Consider the following 16,508-nt stretch of genomic DNA (forward strand, 5'->3'; position numbering starts at 1 on the left):
AAGACAAGGCACTATAGCTCTTTTAGAGCTGCGCCATGAGCATTAAACTTCTATATAAACATAGACATCACTGCATCGTATATAATTTTAAAGACTCTTTTAGACACTAACTCTTTTAGAGCTGGGTCATGAGGGACGCCTGTCGGACAGTAGAAAAACTAATGATTATGAGATTAAATGTAATGGATGCGGATCCATCTATGTTGGGCAAACAAGCCGGCATGTTACCACAAGGATAACAGAACATCAAAAGAAGGATTCACAGGTGGGTCAACATCTGTGTTGTGATAGTCGTTATAAATATTCTACCATTCCTTGTTGTTATTCCTGCATTTGTTTATGTGTTTGATATCGTGTATCTTTCAGAACCAACGTTGAGTTAAAGCTTTAAGACAAAGCCTGTTTTCCACTACAATTTAACTCAACGTTGTGAATGCCATGAAGTTCAAGCCGCCACAACTTCCTTCAAGTCCGACTCCAGAAGAATGGCGCTGGTGGAAAGACTGTTTCTCCAAGGGATTGGATATCAACGAAATCACAGAAGACGAACACAAACTGACCTTTTTGATTTCGCATGTGGGTTCGGATTTTTTTGCCATCTTGGAACACGCTCCTTCATACAACGAGGCCATTTCCATACTGGACAAGCACTTCAAGAAACCCACTAGGATCATATATGCCCGTCATCGGCTCCTCTCATGCCGTCAGAAATCCGATGAGTCTATTTCGGATTTCATCAATAGATTGAAAATTCTACTGCAAAAGTGCGAATGCAAAGCCGTCAATATTCAGGAACATCAACAGCTCCTGATTCGGGACGCCCTCGTTGCGGGCGTGAAATCGGATATCATTCGCATGCGACTTCTGGAGCAAACGGACGAAGATGGAACTCTGGAGAATTGCATTTCACTTGCAAGCGCTATTGAACTGTCATCAGACTACAACCGAAGTTTTCGTGGAACTGAAGGACTGGACTCGTCTGTGCCATCTTCGGAGGCGGCATCAGAGTTGTGCGCCACAGGTCGACCGCCAACTAGTACTGTCAATGAATGAGGACAAGTTCGAAATAAATGCCAGTTTTGTGGACTTCGTGGCCATCCGCGACGAAACTGCCCAGCTCGGAACGACAGTTGTCATAAATGCTAAAAGAAAGGACATTGGGCGACTGCTTGTCGGAGCCAGCTGGCAGTAACACAACAAGCTCAGCCAGAAGAGTCATCCGTTTCGGCACTGTCGTCGGTACTTCTCGCGGCCGGAGGAAGCTCCGATGCCTTCTACGCTTTGGTGAAGGTTGGGAAGAAGGAATTTCTCGGACTTGTTGACTCTGGAGCATCGGAGTCATTCATTTTCTACGAAGCTGCAAGTCAGTGTGACGGTAAAATAACTATGACAGCATCCGCTACTCAACTTGCAGACAAGACCAAATTACCAATACTTGGCCATATCGATCTGACGATGCAAGTGAACGCGGAAACCTACTCCACTCGTCTTAAAATTGCCAAGAGTCTTCTTGCAGATATCATAATCGGCATGGATCTTCTCGGGCAACACTCAGTGGTACAGCTGGAAACAAAGGGGGATCGTGGCCCCGTCTCATTATCGAAAGCAGCTCAGGGCACACACGCTGCAGCTATGTTCCCAGCATTGGACATTGAACCACCGACTCTCTTCTCAACCATAACCAAGCAAAGTGCCAAACCAACCACAACTAAATCTCGCTATACGAGTAAAGAGAACCAAGAGTATCTTACTCAAGAGATCGATCGCCTACTAGAAGCTGGCATCATAGAGCCTTCGTCGTCGCCATGGCGGGCCCAAGCATTTGTGGTTAGACGTGGATCAAAGCCGCGTATGATTATAGACTATTCAGAAACGATAAATCGTTATACAGAACCCGATGGATACCCGTTCCCGGAAGTGGAGACAATACTCGACGGAGCTGCACAGGACAAATATTTCTCTCCCGTGGACCTGAAATCTGCCTATCATCAAGTACCTATTCAGGAATCAGATCGTCCATTCACAGCCTTCGAAGCAAATGGAGCGTTGTATCAGTTCACTCGACTTGCTTTTGGGCTAACTAACGCAGTTCCTGTTTTTCAACGAGTGATCGATTCTATCATTCGCAAGGAGAAGCTAGAAAAGATACGAGCCTATCTGGATGATGTTATTATTTCGGGGGCAACTCAAGAGGAGCATGACCGTAATCTGGAGAGGTTTATGTCAACAGTGAAGAAATACGGAATCACTCTCAACAAAGACAAGTGTCTGTTCAACGTACAACGAATTTCGTTGCTTGGCCATATTCTGGAAAAGGGTACAAAGCGGCCTGACCCTGAGAGACTCAAGACACTTATGGACTATCCGTTACCGGTCACTAAGCAGGAACTCCACAGGCTCATTGGATTCTTTGCCTACAACGCGAAGTGGATTGCGCATTACTCGGACAAAGGCCGACCGCTCCTGGACGCTTTCAATGCAGGCCTTCTGCCTCTTCCAGAGTCTGCGGTCAAGGCTATAGGGAAACTGAAAGATGCTATAGCGAAGTCGGTTTTGGCTGTTCCTAAACCTGGTTCGCCGCTCATTATGACGACAGACGCTTCAGGAACGGCGATAGGAGGAACGCTAACGCAAGACTCGCAGCCCATTGCTTTCTTTTCGCGCTCTCTCAGTTCTGGGGAACGTAAACAGTCAGCAGCGGAACGTGAAGCATTGGCCATTGTAGAGTGTAGCCGTAAGTGGATGCCATACATGAGAGCTTACCATACCTTGATTCAAACGGACCAAGAGGTTGTTGCTTTTATCTTCTCTCGCAATAAGTCCAAGGTTAAGAATGACAAGCTGATGCGGTGGCGATTAGAACTCTCCACACTGTCATATGGAATCGAGTATAAGAAGGGGTCAGAGAACATCGCAGCGGATGCACTCTCACGCATTGCGTCAATTGATAATTCCGGCACAGTGGACAACCTTCACAGACGCTTGTGCCATCCTGGAATTACAAGAATGTGGGAGTACGTCAGTCGACACAAGTTACCATTTACTTTGAACGAAGTACGACAGTCTTGCTCTGAGTGTCCCACCTGCCTCGAATGGAAGCCTAAGTTCTACCGTCCCGAGAAAGCTCATATTATAAAGGCTACTCGGCCGTTCGAACGTATTAGCATTGATTTGGTAGGACCAAAATCAATGTCCCCAGCTGGAAGTCGCTATCTTCTCACTGTAATTGATAAGTACAGTCGTTTTCCGTTCGCAATACCTTTAAAGGATATTTGTGCACAGTCAGTCATAAGGTCTCTCAAGTCAATCTTCTCACTTTGTGGAACACCGGGCTTCATTCACTCAGATAGGGGGACACAGTTTATGTCAGCTGACTTCGATAAATTCTGCGCCGATACGGGTATCGGACACTCCCGAACCACACCGTATAACCCCAAAGGCAACGGCCAATGTGAGCGCCTTAATGGAACGGTTTGGAAGGGCGTCGTCTGTACACTCCATTCTCGCGGTCTGCAACCCGATCGGTGGGAAGATATACTGCCTGATGTGCTGGCGTCAATCCGAGCACTCATTTGTACATCTACACAAGAAACACCTCACGAGCGGTTTGTTGGTTTCAAACGCAGGGCGCCTGCCAAATGGAATCTCCCTTCATGGCTGGCGCCGGGTCACCCCATGTATGTCAAGAGTTTTGTTCGCAACAAAGGCGACCCTATAGTTCAGCCTGCAGAAGTTGTGGAGCCAATAAACAAACAATTTACGAGAATTAGGCGGCGTAATGGAGCAGTCGACACAGTTTCATCGTCCATGTTATCTCGCGGCAGCGTGGTGCCAAACCCTCGACGAAGATCCTCCCTGCCTCATCCCGTGAATGTCCCGGAAAAGCCGCAGGAGGGAAGCGATGTAATAGCGGATACTTCGATTATGGACAACAATGCGCAAACGCTGGAAACGCTGGCTCCAGGATCGCAGCAAGATGTTTGCATGCCACGTACTGGTGAGGAGTCACCGCCCGTCATTTCCCAGCCAAGGGAGCCGGCAGGCCAGAGCACTCGTCGCAGTGGAAGAGTAAGGCGTCTGCCAGAACGCCTACGCTCAACTGTAGACAGCAGCATCATCCCTGAGACTTTCGACGAAGACGAGATCGTTTGGAAGTACGAGGAGCAACATTAGCGGGGGAGAATGTTGTGATAGTCGTTATAAATAATCTACCATTCCTTGTTGTTATTCCTGCATTTGATTATTTGTTTGATATCGTGTATCTTTCAGAACCAACGTTGAGTAAAAGCTTTAAGACAAAGCCTGTTTTCCACTACAATCTGATTGAATGTCGTGGCGCCACGAATGACATTGAATGGAAAATTCTGGACGCCTGTCGGACAGTAGAAAAACTAATGATTATCGAAGCTATATATATCAGCAAAGCTGAAGCCGGCACTAAACACACGCGATGAATATAGGGGGAGGGAACTTACGCTAAAATATTAATTCAAATCATAATTTTGACTAGATGAGAATACATAGGGCAAAACATTTTGTGCATGAAAAAACGAAATTTGCAAAACCTCCACAAGAGGAATACTTATGGTTAGGGCAAATTCGGAATAACCCCAAAAGTACAAGAACATGGCCAAAATCGAAACATCCGGATAGGAATGTTTTTAAATAAATTGATCAGATGTAAATATGAGTTGTAAATAGGCTAAATATTGTATATAGGGAAAAATTTTCGATTGATTTTTTAGAATAGTTCCTAAAATTGTTTTAATTGTTGTCTCAGACAAATGTAAACATATATTCATTTTATCTTTTAACAATTTGTACAACAGTTTTAACCTGACGATGAACGTAAAGTTCGAAAACGTTTGTTTTAAATATTGGAAGTAATTTTTATTTGACAAATTGGTTTCCTTTATAATATAATTTCTATGAATCTAGTCTCTCTCCCGCAATATGGCGCTGCATATACGTTTGGTTAAAAGCTAAGGATATTGCTGTGTCAGTCTTAACAGTCTACCTCATATTCCAAGTTGTGAAAAATTTTCCTAAATTGTTCATCTATTTAGGATTAGTCATTAATGGAGCCACCTGGCAACAACTGTTGCGGAATCTCGACCCTAAAACGGGAACACGTATGTATAATCAACTACTCAAATTAATTAATGAGCGTCGAGAACAAAAGAAAATGATTGAAGAGAAAGAGTCCTTGAAAGAGTCGGTTGTGTAAAAAAAAATGAAAATGGGTTGTCTTGAGTTCAAGACCCAAAAAAAAGAATGAAAATGACTTGTCTTGAGTTCAGGACGGGAAAAAAATGAAAATGACTTGTCTTGAGTTCAAGACCGAAAAAAAATTAAAATTAGTTGTCTTGAGTTCGAGACCAAAAAAAATGAAAAAGAGTTGTCTTGAGGTCAAGACAATTAAAAATAAGGGAGAAGTCTTGAGATCAAGACTGAAAATATTGAGAAACTTTAGAAGCAAAAATGGTTTTTATTAAACATAGCAGGCAGTGAGACCCCACAAATTGGTGAATATGTGTACTATATGCCAGAGTTGTGGAAAGTTATTTCGGAGATTTCCCCGGGAGTGTACCGTGTGGAATCTTGTCTGTCACGGACTTGGAAGGTGTCTACACTAGAACTTCTGGCACCCGCCAATATTCGGTCCCGAGCTCTGCAGATTGAAGTGGAACTGCAAAGCCAGTGCGCGCAGTTAGAGAAATTGAAGAATACAAACTCTTTACTCCAAAAAGATTTTGTCGAGCTTCAACAAAAACTAGACAGACATTGCGACAAAGCCAAAGAGGCAACAAGAGAAGCATTGGGAAAACTGAGCGCCGAGTGTGGGGCGCTAAGAGATAACCTAAAGGCGGCGGCAGCTAGAAATGCCGAACAAGAGCAGTCAATCGACTTACTTAAGCAGGAGTTGGCCGATCTAAAAGTCAATACTGATAAAAAGAGCGAAGCCCTAGAGAAAATGGAGAAAGAGAATGACCAATTGAGGTCAGAGCTTCAGCAGTTGGAAAACTATTACCAGTACTTGGCGAGTGAGTGCCGAAGGAAAGACACTATAATTGATAGACAAAAGCATTCTTTGAAGAACGAGAGAGCCAAAACGAAGGCCACAGAGAAGTGTTTATTCGAGATTCAAAATAAAAATGTACTGAATTGGCCTGCGACATTGTACGAGATTTTGTTGGTAAAAAGTTCTGCTTCAAAAGATCAGATCAAAAAACACTACCACAAAATGAGCTTGTTGACTCACCCTGATGCTGGTGGAGATGAGGAGTTTTTCAAGACCATTAATCGAGCATACCAAATACTGATGAACGATGGGGCGCGAGAAGCGTACAACAATTTCGGGCTGGACGAGGCAGAGAAACTCATGAATGACGAAAAATGATACCTAAACTTTTTATTTGAAAAGTACAAACTTTTTGTATTTTAAAACGCTTATGTATCGAGAGCTGTAAAATTTGTTTGATTTTATGTGAGTGAGTGGCACACTCTATTCTTATTGAGAGGGGGCAGTGTGAGTGTCACACGTATGTAAAAAAAGGGGTGTACTAAAAACCTTGGGTTTCAAGGTCAAAGAATTAGTTTAGATTTTAATTTATTACTTGATTAATGACTGACACAATCTTGATAGGTGTCGACATATTGAAATAGACAAAACTCGGGCTTCGAGCAATACTAACAATTGTGACATATCAGTATTTACTTGGTTAATTTACCACGGTGATAGAACCGATATTGGGTACGGGCAAAACTGAGGATAAAACTCACTCATTGAATAATAAACCTACCTTCAGAGTTAATCACTCAATTAGATCTTCATTTATTTGAAACAATTCTCTTCTGCTTTTATCTACTTATTAATTAAACTTCAATCCTTGTATTTTAAACAAGTACCACGCTCAACTACAAAAGATAATACATATTGCGGACGGGCGCCTGTCGGACAGTAGAAAAACTAATGATTATCGAAGCTATATATATCAGCAAAGCTGAAGCCGGCACTAAACACACGCGATGAATATAGGGGGAGGGAACTCACGCTAAAATATTAATTCAAATCATAATTTTGACTAGATGAGAATACATAGGGCAAAACATTTTGTGCTTGACAAAACGAAATTTGCAAAACCTCCACAAGAGGAATACTTATGGTTAGGGCAAATTCGGAATAACCCCAAAAGTACAAGAACATGGCCAAAATCGAAACATCCGGATAGGAATGTTTTTAAATAAATTGATCAGATGTGAATATGAGTTGTAAATAGGCTAAATATTGTATATAGGGAAAAATTTTCGATTGATTTTTAGAATAGTTCCTAGAATTGTTTTAATTGTTGTCTCAGACAAATGTAAACATATATTCATTTTATCTTTTAACAATTTGTAAAACAGTTTTAACCTGACGATGAACGTAAAGTTCGAAAACGTTTGTTTTCAATATTGGAAGTAATTTTTATTTGACAAATTGGTTTCCTTTATAATATAATTTCTATGAACCTAGTCTCTCTCCCGCAATATGGCGCTGCATATACGTTTGGTTAAAAGCTAAGGATATTGCTGTGTCAGTCTTAACAGTCTACCTCATATTCCAAGTTGTGAAAAATTTTCCTAAATTGTTCATCTATTTAGGATTAGTCATTAATGGAGCCACCTGGCAACAACTGTTGCGGAATCTCGACCCTAAAACGGGAACACGTATGTATAATCAACTACTCAAATTAATTAATGAGCGTCGAGAACAAAAGAAAATGATTGAAGAGAAAGAGTCCTTGAAAGAGTCGGTTGTGTAAAAAAAATGAAAATGGGTTGTCTTGAGTTCAAGACCCAAAAAAAAGAATGAAAATGACTTGTCTTGAGTTCAGGACGGGAAAAAATGAAAATGACTTGTCTTGAGTTGAAGACCAAAAAAAAATTAAAATTAGTTGTCTTGAGTTCAAGACCAAAAAAAATGAAAAAGAGTTGTCTTGAGGTCAAGACAATTAAAAATAAGGGAGAAGTCTTGAGATCAAGACTGAAAATATTGAGAAACTTTAGAAGCAAAAATGGTTTTTATTAAACATAGCAGGCAGTGAGACCCCACAAATTGGTGAATATGTGTACTATATGCCAGAGTTGTGGAAAGTTATTTCGGAGATTTCCCCGGGAGTGTACCGAGTGGAATCTTGTCTGTCACGGACTTGGAAGGTGTCTACACTAGAACTTCTGGCACCCGCCAATATTCGGTCCCGAGCTCTGCAGATTGAAGTGGAACTGCAAAGCCAGTGCGCGCAGTTAGAGAAATTGAAGAATACAAACTCTTTACTCCAAAAAGATCTTGTCGAGCTTCGACAAAAACTAGACAGACATTGCGACAAAGCCAAAGAGGCAACAAGAGAAGCATTGGGAAAACTGAGCGCCGAGTGTGGGGCGCTAAGAGATAACCTAAAGGCGGCGGCAGCTAGAAATGCCGAACAAGAGCAGTCAATCGACTTACTTAAGCAGGAGTTGGCCGATCTAAAAGTCAATACTGATATAAAGAGCGAAGCCCTGGAGAAAATGGAGAAAGAGAATGACCAATTGAGGTCAGAGCTTCAGCAGTTGGAAAACTATTACCAGTACTTGGCGAGTGAGTGCCGAAGGAAAGACACTATAATTGATAGACAAAAGCATTCTTTGAAGAACGAGAGAGCCAAAACGAAGGCCACAGAGAAGTGTTTATTCGAGATTCAAAATAAAAATGTACTGAATCGGCCTGCGACATTGTACGAGATTTTGTTGGTAAAAAGTTCTGCTTCAAAAGATCAGATCAAAAAACACTACCACAAAATGAGCTTGTTGACTCACCCTGATGCTGGTGGAGATGAGGAGTTTTTCAAGACCATTAATCGAGCATACCAAATACTGATGAACGATGGGGCGCGAGAAGCGTACAACAATTTCGGGCTGGACGAGGCAGAGAAACTCATGAATGACGAAAAATGATACCTAAACTTTTTATATGAAAAGTACAAACTTTTTGTATTTTAAAACGCTTATGTATCGAGAGCTGTAAAATTTGTTTGATTTTATGTGAGTGAGTGGCACACTCTATTCTTATTGAGAGGGGGCAGTGTGAGTGTCACACGTATGTAAAAAAAGGGGTGTACTAAAAACCTTGGGTTTCAAGGTCAAAGAATTAGTTTAGATTTTAATTTATTACTTGATTAATGACTGACACAATCTTGATAGGTGTCGACATATTGAAATAGACAAAACTCGGGCTTTGAGCAATACTAACAATTGTGACATATCAGTATTTACTTGGTTAATTTACCACGGTGATAGAACCGATATTGGGTACGGGCAAAACTGAGGATAAAACTCACTCATTGAAAAATAAACCTACCTTCAGAGTTAATCACTCAATTAGATCTTCATTTATTTGAAACAATTCTCTTCTGCTTTTATTTACTTATTAATTAAACTTCAATCCTTGTATTTTAAACAAGTACCACGCTGAACTACAAAAGATAATACATATTGCGCACGGGCGGCTGCTATAATAACAATCAATGTTAGTCGGCCGTTTTGAACAACGGATTCCTCTGAGGCATATGATAGCGCTACGCAGGAGAGCAAAACCTATTCTCGTGCGTCTGTATGTTATTGCGTCTGAGTATGATTTCTCTTTTTTTTCAGCAATTTTGCTAGCTAGTTGTTTTATAGCTTTTAACAGTAATACAATTCGCTCTTTGTATCTTGTAAGAAATCAAATTCCTTTGAAAGTAATTGATGCTTTCAAGTCATTTGTGCTCTCTCGTCTTTCTTTCAGTGCAGTATTCCTCCACACTCTTACAGCGAAAAACTCAAATCGCATAAACAGACAAATTGACTGGGGAATAAAAGTTTCTTATTGTGGACAAAAATTGGACCAATCCATTGATCTTCTCATTAAAGAGAGTAGCCTGCCAGCCGAATTGTTTGTTTCAAAAATTAGTCCAATAAAGATAAAAACAGATATAAGACACTCGGAAACAACCGAAATTTTTAAAAAGTTTACTAGTAGCCATAGTGCAGTTCATAACAAGAGACGAATCAAAATATCATATAAAAGAGCAAGAAAACGAAGAGCAGTAACAACTATTTGATCTTAAAAAGCGTTCAAAAATGGAACAAATTGCCCTCTTCAATAAGAACTTTTAACAATAAAACTTGCTTTAAAATTGTTTCGACAGAGTTTTTGCTCTATCAGCACAAAAATGTACCCGTTAATAAACAATTAGGAGGCTTCAAATCCTATTTTTACCTATGAGAACAAACAGCTACAATTTTAAGATTATTAGATTAATAACACTTTAAAGCATGTAGATATCTAACTTTAGGGTTATAATCTGAGTAATTTACATGTTTGAATAATAAATAGTAGACATGCGCCACCATGCAGGAAAAAAGGAGCGGGACGAAATCACTTTTCTTGACGTCAAGTTTTCGTTTCTCATACTTGAAGCACTTGAGTGACTAATATTATTTGTACGCTTCTAAGGAATTTTTCGGGCAAGACTTGGCTGGTGGGTTGAAGATCTTCACGTCGAAGAAATAACGGTCAAAGCGCCAGCAGTTTTTTGTATAAAAGACTCGCCTCGAAGCAACTGAAGAGTCGTCTCAATTTCGACCTCATTCCTGCTAGAAGGATTAGGTCAAAAATAATTAATTAATTAAAACAAACGTTTCCGCTTTAACTAGCTTCATCAGGTTAGGAGGTTTTAACAGCTAAGAGTTGGATTGTTTACAACTAAAATGATTTAAACTTGTCATGTGAGTTTGTCGCCCTTTCATATTTACAAAATTTGAAATTTAAATTAAACAAAATTTATCTCTCAATTTGTTTCCTGTTTTGCCAGTTTTTTGCTGTTTTTAATTCCTTTTACTCTTTTATTCCATCTATTTTTTGGATAGCACTCTAATTCTTAAAACTTTACAATAATCTCGAATACAATTTTATCGACCTATAAATTGCGCAAAAATCCACATGTATGCATGCAGACTAATATTCGAGAGTTAGCTCTGTGCTCCCGTTTTCATCCTGTGTTTGGGTCAAGTGCCGATTTTAGCCTCGCAACTTTTCCTTGACATCACAGCAAACTGTAATATCCGTGCAGTGTGTACGGTTACGGTTTGGGTTGTGGTTTTTCTTAAGCACTTTAAATCTCGGAGTTACTGATGACAATTCTCTGAGCCTAAATTATGAAGATGTAAATATTCAAACGGTTTAATACAGAGTTAGAATTATTGATTGGAAAAAGAAGAAGTTTCAAAAGATGAGAAGACGTAAAGCTATTTAGAGAAAGTCAGCTCAATTATATGAAGTTTAGTTTCGAATATGGTCTTTGGTTTCGAACTTATCAATGGTTGAATAATCTTAGGTTATTTTTACCCATTTTTAGAAATCTCTTTGGGATTTTCTCAAAGTTATTTTCTACAACACGTGTCCCTGTTGTTTAAACTAACAGATAACAAGTTTACCTGCCTGACGAATCCCGTCAAGAACAAACATTCCTTGACGTCTCGCTTGAAGATGAAATTCCGTAATGATTCCCATTATTATTTAGGATGCTTTCTTTATATTGTTAAAATCCGGTTTACTCTTAATAACCATCTCTTTTTGTTTTCCCATTTATTGTGAAAATTTTGAATTGTTCGTTCAATATGCTTTTTTGTGAGCATGTCATACATTAAATTCTTAAATTCAATGTTTTACTACACTGCCTTCCTCTTAGGAAACGTGGGTGTTCCATTCACTCAAAAGCAAGATTTTCAAAAGTCTATTCTATGAACGAACTGTGTTCTAATGTAGTTGAGCCTTCTGAGGAGGAATTGTATGAGCTATCACTTTACCTCCCCGCTATTTGTTTTTACTGCGACGACAGGCTTTTTGGAGATTAACAGACAGATCGGCATATGTTTCTACAAGAGTGCACTAAAAAATTCGATTACACTGATATCCAATTTTTTCAGTGGATCATTTGTCGGTTGTCTTCACGGTTTTCCTGGGAAACGTCGCGGAAACAATTCAAAGCATGCACAAGACGCTTGATAGATTTTAAAGGCACACAAAACAGAATTTTGAATGAAGGGATCACCTAGACCACCCCTAAATTCACTATTCCTTACTTCTTTAATTTATAACTCAACTTTCATGTTATTTTGTCCTCCATTTGTTCTCATGCGCTATTTTCAGTTCAAAGCTTTACTTGAAACTTCAAGTTACTCTAAGTTCGAAACTTCTCTAAGTTTCAAATTCAACGAGCATCCAATTTTATTACTTCTCACTTACTTGTTAATTCAAACATATGTGCAATACAACCCATAAAATTAAAACCATTTGTGCGGTTTGAGACTCGCAAAACAATAAATTTCTTTCATTGGAACAAAAATTTCTTTTCAAATTTAGACTATCTTTTTATACCTTTAGCGCAGTATTCCATCAGGTTAGACACCTGCTTTTCCAGTCCTTCATTAGTCTCAATAGACTAGAAAAATGATTCAAAATATTTTTAAAAAGTTTACATACAATTTAATCAATCAAGCTCTATAAAAATTACAAGTCTTTGCCAACCACGAAAAATAAAGCTTGCGAAAAGAGCACTTAAAAAGGCCTTTCGGGCATTGTAACGTGGGGGGGGAATGCCCCCCCGTTAAAGCCGGCATTTCACTACTACACACGAGATATAAAACTTTCCGCTTGTCCTCCACGTTTATCTCAAAACTAAAAGCTTTTTATTTAAAATCGTTAAGATCAGTTGCTCGTAAATTCGGTTAAACGTCTCTTAGACGGTTCTTAAAAATAAATCTATTTGTAAAACCTCGTGCAACAATTCATAACAAGAGACGAATCAAAATATCATATAAAAGAGCAAGAAAACGAAGAGCAGTAACAACTATTTGATCTTAAAAAGCGTTCAAAAATGGAACAAATTGCCCTCTTCAATAAGAACTTTTAACAATAAAACTTGCTTTAAAATTGTTTCGACAGAGTTTTTGCTCTATCAGCACAAAAATGTACCCGTTAATAAACAATTAGGAGGCTTCAAATCCTATTTTTACCTATGAGAACAAACAGCTACAATTTTAAGATTATTAGATTAATAACACTTTAAAGCATGTAGATATCTAACTTTAGGGTTATAATCTGAGTAATTTACATGTTTGAATAATAAATAGTAGACATGCGCCACCATGCAGGAAAAAAGGAGCGGGACGAAATCACTTTTCTTGACGTCAAGTTTTCGTTTCTCATACTTGAAGCACTTGAGTGACTAATATTATTTGTACGCTTCTAAGGAGTTTTTCGGGCAAGACTTGGCTGGTGGGTTGAAGATCTTCACGTCGAAGAAATAACGGTCAAAGCGCCAGCAGTTTTTTGTATAAAAGACTCGCCTCGAAGCAACTGAAGAGTCGTCTCAATTTCGACCTCATTCCTGCTAGAAGGATTAGGTCAAAAATAATTAATTAATTAAAACAAACGTTTCCGCTTTAACTAGCTTCATCAGGTTAGGAGGTTTTAACAGCTAAGAGTTGGATTGTTTACAACTAAAATGATTTAAACTTGTCATGTGAGTTTGTCGCCCTTTCATATTTACAAAATTTGAAATTTAAATTAAACAAAATTTATCTCTCAATTTGTTTCCTGTTTTGCCAGTTTTTTGCTGTTTTTAATTCCTTTTACTCTTTTATTCCATCTATTTTTTGGATAGCACTCTAATTCTTAAAACTTTACAATAATCTCGAATACAATTTTATCGACCTATAAATTGCGCAAAAATCCACATGTATGCATGCAGACTAATATTCGAGAGTTAGCTCTGTGCTCCCGTTTTCATCCTGTGTTTGGGTCAAGTGCCGATTTTAGCCTCGCAACTTTTCCTTGACATCACAGCAAACTGTAATATCCGTGCAGTGTGTACGGTTACGGTTTGGGTTGTGGTTTTTCTTAAGCACTTTAAATCTCGGAGTTACTGATGACAATTCTCTGAGCCTAAATTATGAAGATGTAAATATTCAAACGGTTTAATACAGAGTTAGAATTATTGATTGGAAAAAGAAGAAGTTTCAAAAGATGAGAAGACGTAAAGCTATTTAGAGAAAGTCAGCTCAATTATATGAAGTTTAGTTTCGAATATGGTCTTTGGTTTCGAACTTATCAATGGTTGAATAATCTTAGGTTATTTTTACCCATTTTTAGAAATCTCTTTGGGATTTTCTCAAAGTTATTTTCTACAACACGTGTCCCTGTTGTTTAAACTAACAGATAACAAGTTTACCTGCCTGACGAATCCCGTCAAGAACAAACATTCCTTGACGTCTCGCTTGAAGATGAAATTCCGTAATGATTCCCATTATTATTTAGGATGCTTTCTTTATATTGTTAAAATCCGGTTTACTCTTAATAACCATCTCTTTTTGTTTTCCCATTTATTGTGAAAATTTTGAATTGTTCGTTCAATATGCTTTTTTGTGAGCATGTCATACATTAAATTCTTAAATTCAATGTTTTACTACACTGCCTTCCTCTTAGGAAACGTGGGTGTTCCATTCACTCAAAAGCAAGATTTTCAAAAGTCTATTCTATGAACGAACTGTGTTCTAATGTAGTTGAGCCTTCTGAGGAGGAATTGTATGAGCTATCACTTTACCTCCCCGCTATTTGTTTTTACTGCGACGACAGGCTTTTTGGAGATTAACAGACAGATCGGCATATGTTTCTACAAGAGTGCACTAAAAAATTCGATTACACTGATATCCAATTTTTTCAGTGGATCATTTGTCGGTTGTCTTCACGGTTTTCCCGGGAAACGTCGCGGAAACAATTCAAAGCATGCACAAGACGCTTGATAGATTTTAAAGGCACACAAAACAGAATTTTGAATGAAGGGATCACCTAGACCACCCCTAAATTCACTATTCCTTACTTCTTTAATTTATAACTCAACTTTCATGTTATTTTGTCCTCCATTTGTTCTCATGCGCTATTTTCAGTTCAAAGCTTTACTTGAAACTTCAAGTTACTCTAAGTTCGAAACTTCTCTAAGTTTCAAATTCAACGAGCATCCAATTTTATTACTTCTCACTTACTTGTTAATTCAAACATATGTGCAATACAACCCATAAAATTAAAACCATTTGTGCGGTTTGAGACTCGCAAAACAATAAATTTCTTTCATTGGAACAAAAATTTCTTTTCAAATTTAGACTATCTTTTTATACCTTTAGCGCAGTATTCCATCAGGTTAGACACCTGCTTTTCCAGTCCTTCATTAGTCTCAATAGACTAGAAAAATGATTCAAAATATTTTTAAAAAGTTTACATACAATTTAATCAATCAAGCTCTATAAAAATTACAAGTCTTTGCCAACCACGAAAAATAAAGCTTGCGAAAAGAGCACTTAAAAAGGCCTTTCGGGCATTGTAACGTGGGGGGGGAATGCCCCCCCGTTAAAGCCGGCATTTCACTACTACACACGAGATATAAAACTTTCCGCTTGTCCTCCACGTTTATCTCAAAACTAAAAGCTTTTTATTTAAAATCGTTAAGGTCAGTTGCTCGTAAATTCGGTTAAACGTCTCTTAGACGGTTCTTAAAAATAAATCTATTGGTGAAACCTCGTGCAACAATTCTGTCGAACAGTTCTCCTCCAGTTGCCAACTCCATCACAAGATATGAACAGTCTCGCGTTTCTAAAACTTCGTAGTTTCACGATGTTCTCATGCCGCACCCTCTGAAGGACACTGACCTCCTTGTGGAAGAGTTCACGACCAGTTTCAGGGTGAATCTCGATCATCTTTATAGCGTATGGTTGCTTCGTTTTTCTGTTTTGGACTCGGACAACCTAAAATGAAAACAAAAAGATAAAGTCTGCAATACAAAAAATATAGATTTAGTTTGAATAGAAAAGAAACTTCGTCGCGTATACACACCTTGCTGAAACTCCCTCTCCCAATGAGCGCCTTCACTTCGTATTTCTGCAAGACTCTGGGGTCAAACTTATCTCGAACAAACGGATGTTTTCGCCGCTGTTTGGAATGTGATTGCGTACTCTCACATCTGCGGTGCTTCTTGTGTGACCCGTTGATTATTTGTGTTTCGTAAGCATTTTCTTTTAGGTGATTATTGGTTACATCTGAGAGCTTTTTGAGAGAATCGGAATTCTTAATAGCACCAAACTCGTTTTTATTTACAAGAGTGAACGAAGTCCGGTCAAGTTGAATTTGCGCAGCCGCATCTTTAAATTTAACATCTTTTGATGTAGACTGAACGCAACCCATTGGAATATTGGTTGAGGTCTTCACAAATTGTGTACAAGAATATCACATGCAATCCCCTTACAATCGAACCCCCCTACAAGAAATTCTACCTCTGCAAAAGATATTTTCTTTAGGTCAAATCAAGTTTTTTGTCTAACTTTCGCCAGCCTGGGTGCATTCTCACCCAGGCTGGCAAAACTTAATCAAAAAAACTTGATTTGACTTAGAGAAA

General features: G+C 38.8%; 1 protein-coding gene across 1 annotated transcript; it reads right to left on the reverse strand.

Annotated features, from left to right (window-relative positions):
• Positions 1-15,621: 15,621 nt before the first annotated feature.
• Positions 15,622-16,297, reverse strand: LOC142341327 (uncharacterized). Its single transcript, XM_075392252.1, has 2 exons — positions 15,950-16,297; positions 15,622-15,861 (listed from the first exon to the last, which is right to left on the reverse strand). Exons 1-2 carry the CDS (start codon positions 16,295-16,297, stop codon positions 15,622-15,624), a joined length of 588 nt encoding a protein of 195 aa, XP_075248367.1.
• Positions 16,298-16,508: the final 211 nt, after the last annotated feature.

Source organism: Convolutriloba macropyga, chromosome 6, assembly GCF_964194025.1.
Source record: "Convolutriloba macropyga chromosome 6, txConMacr16.3, whole genome shotgun sequence".
NCBI classification, from domain to species: Eukaryota; Metazoa; Xenacoelomorpha; order Acoela; family Convolutidae; genus Convolutriloba; species Convolutriloba macropyga.

Bases quoted from the DNA above. Each gene is read 5' to 3' on its own strand.
- LOC142341327 (XM_075392252.1), bottom strand. From the start codon at position 16,297: ATGGGTTGCGTTCAGTCTACATCAAAAGATGTTAAATTTAAAGATGCG. The intron at 15,862-15,949 runs GTGTGTATACGC...TTTTCATTTTAG, and splicing joins GGAGAGGGAGTTTCAGCAAG to GTTGTCCGAGTCCAAAACAG.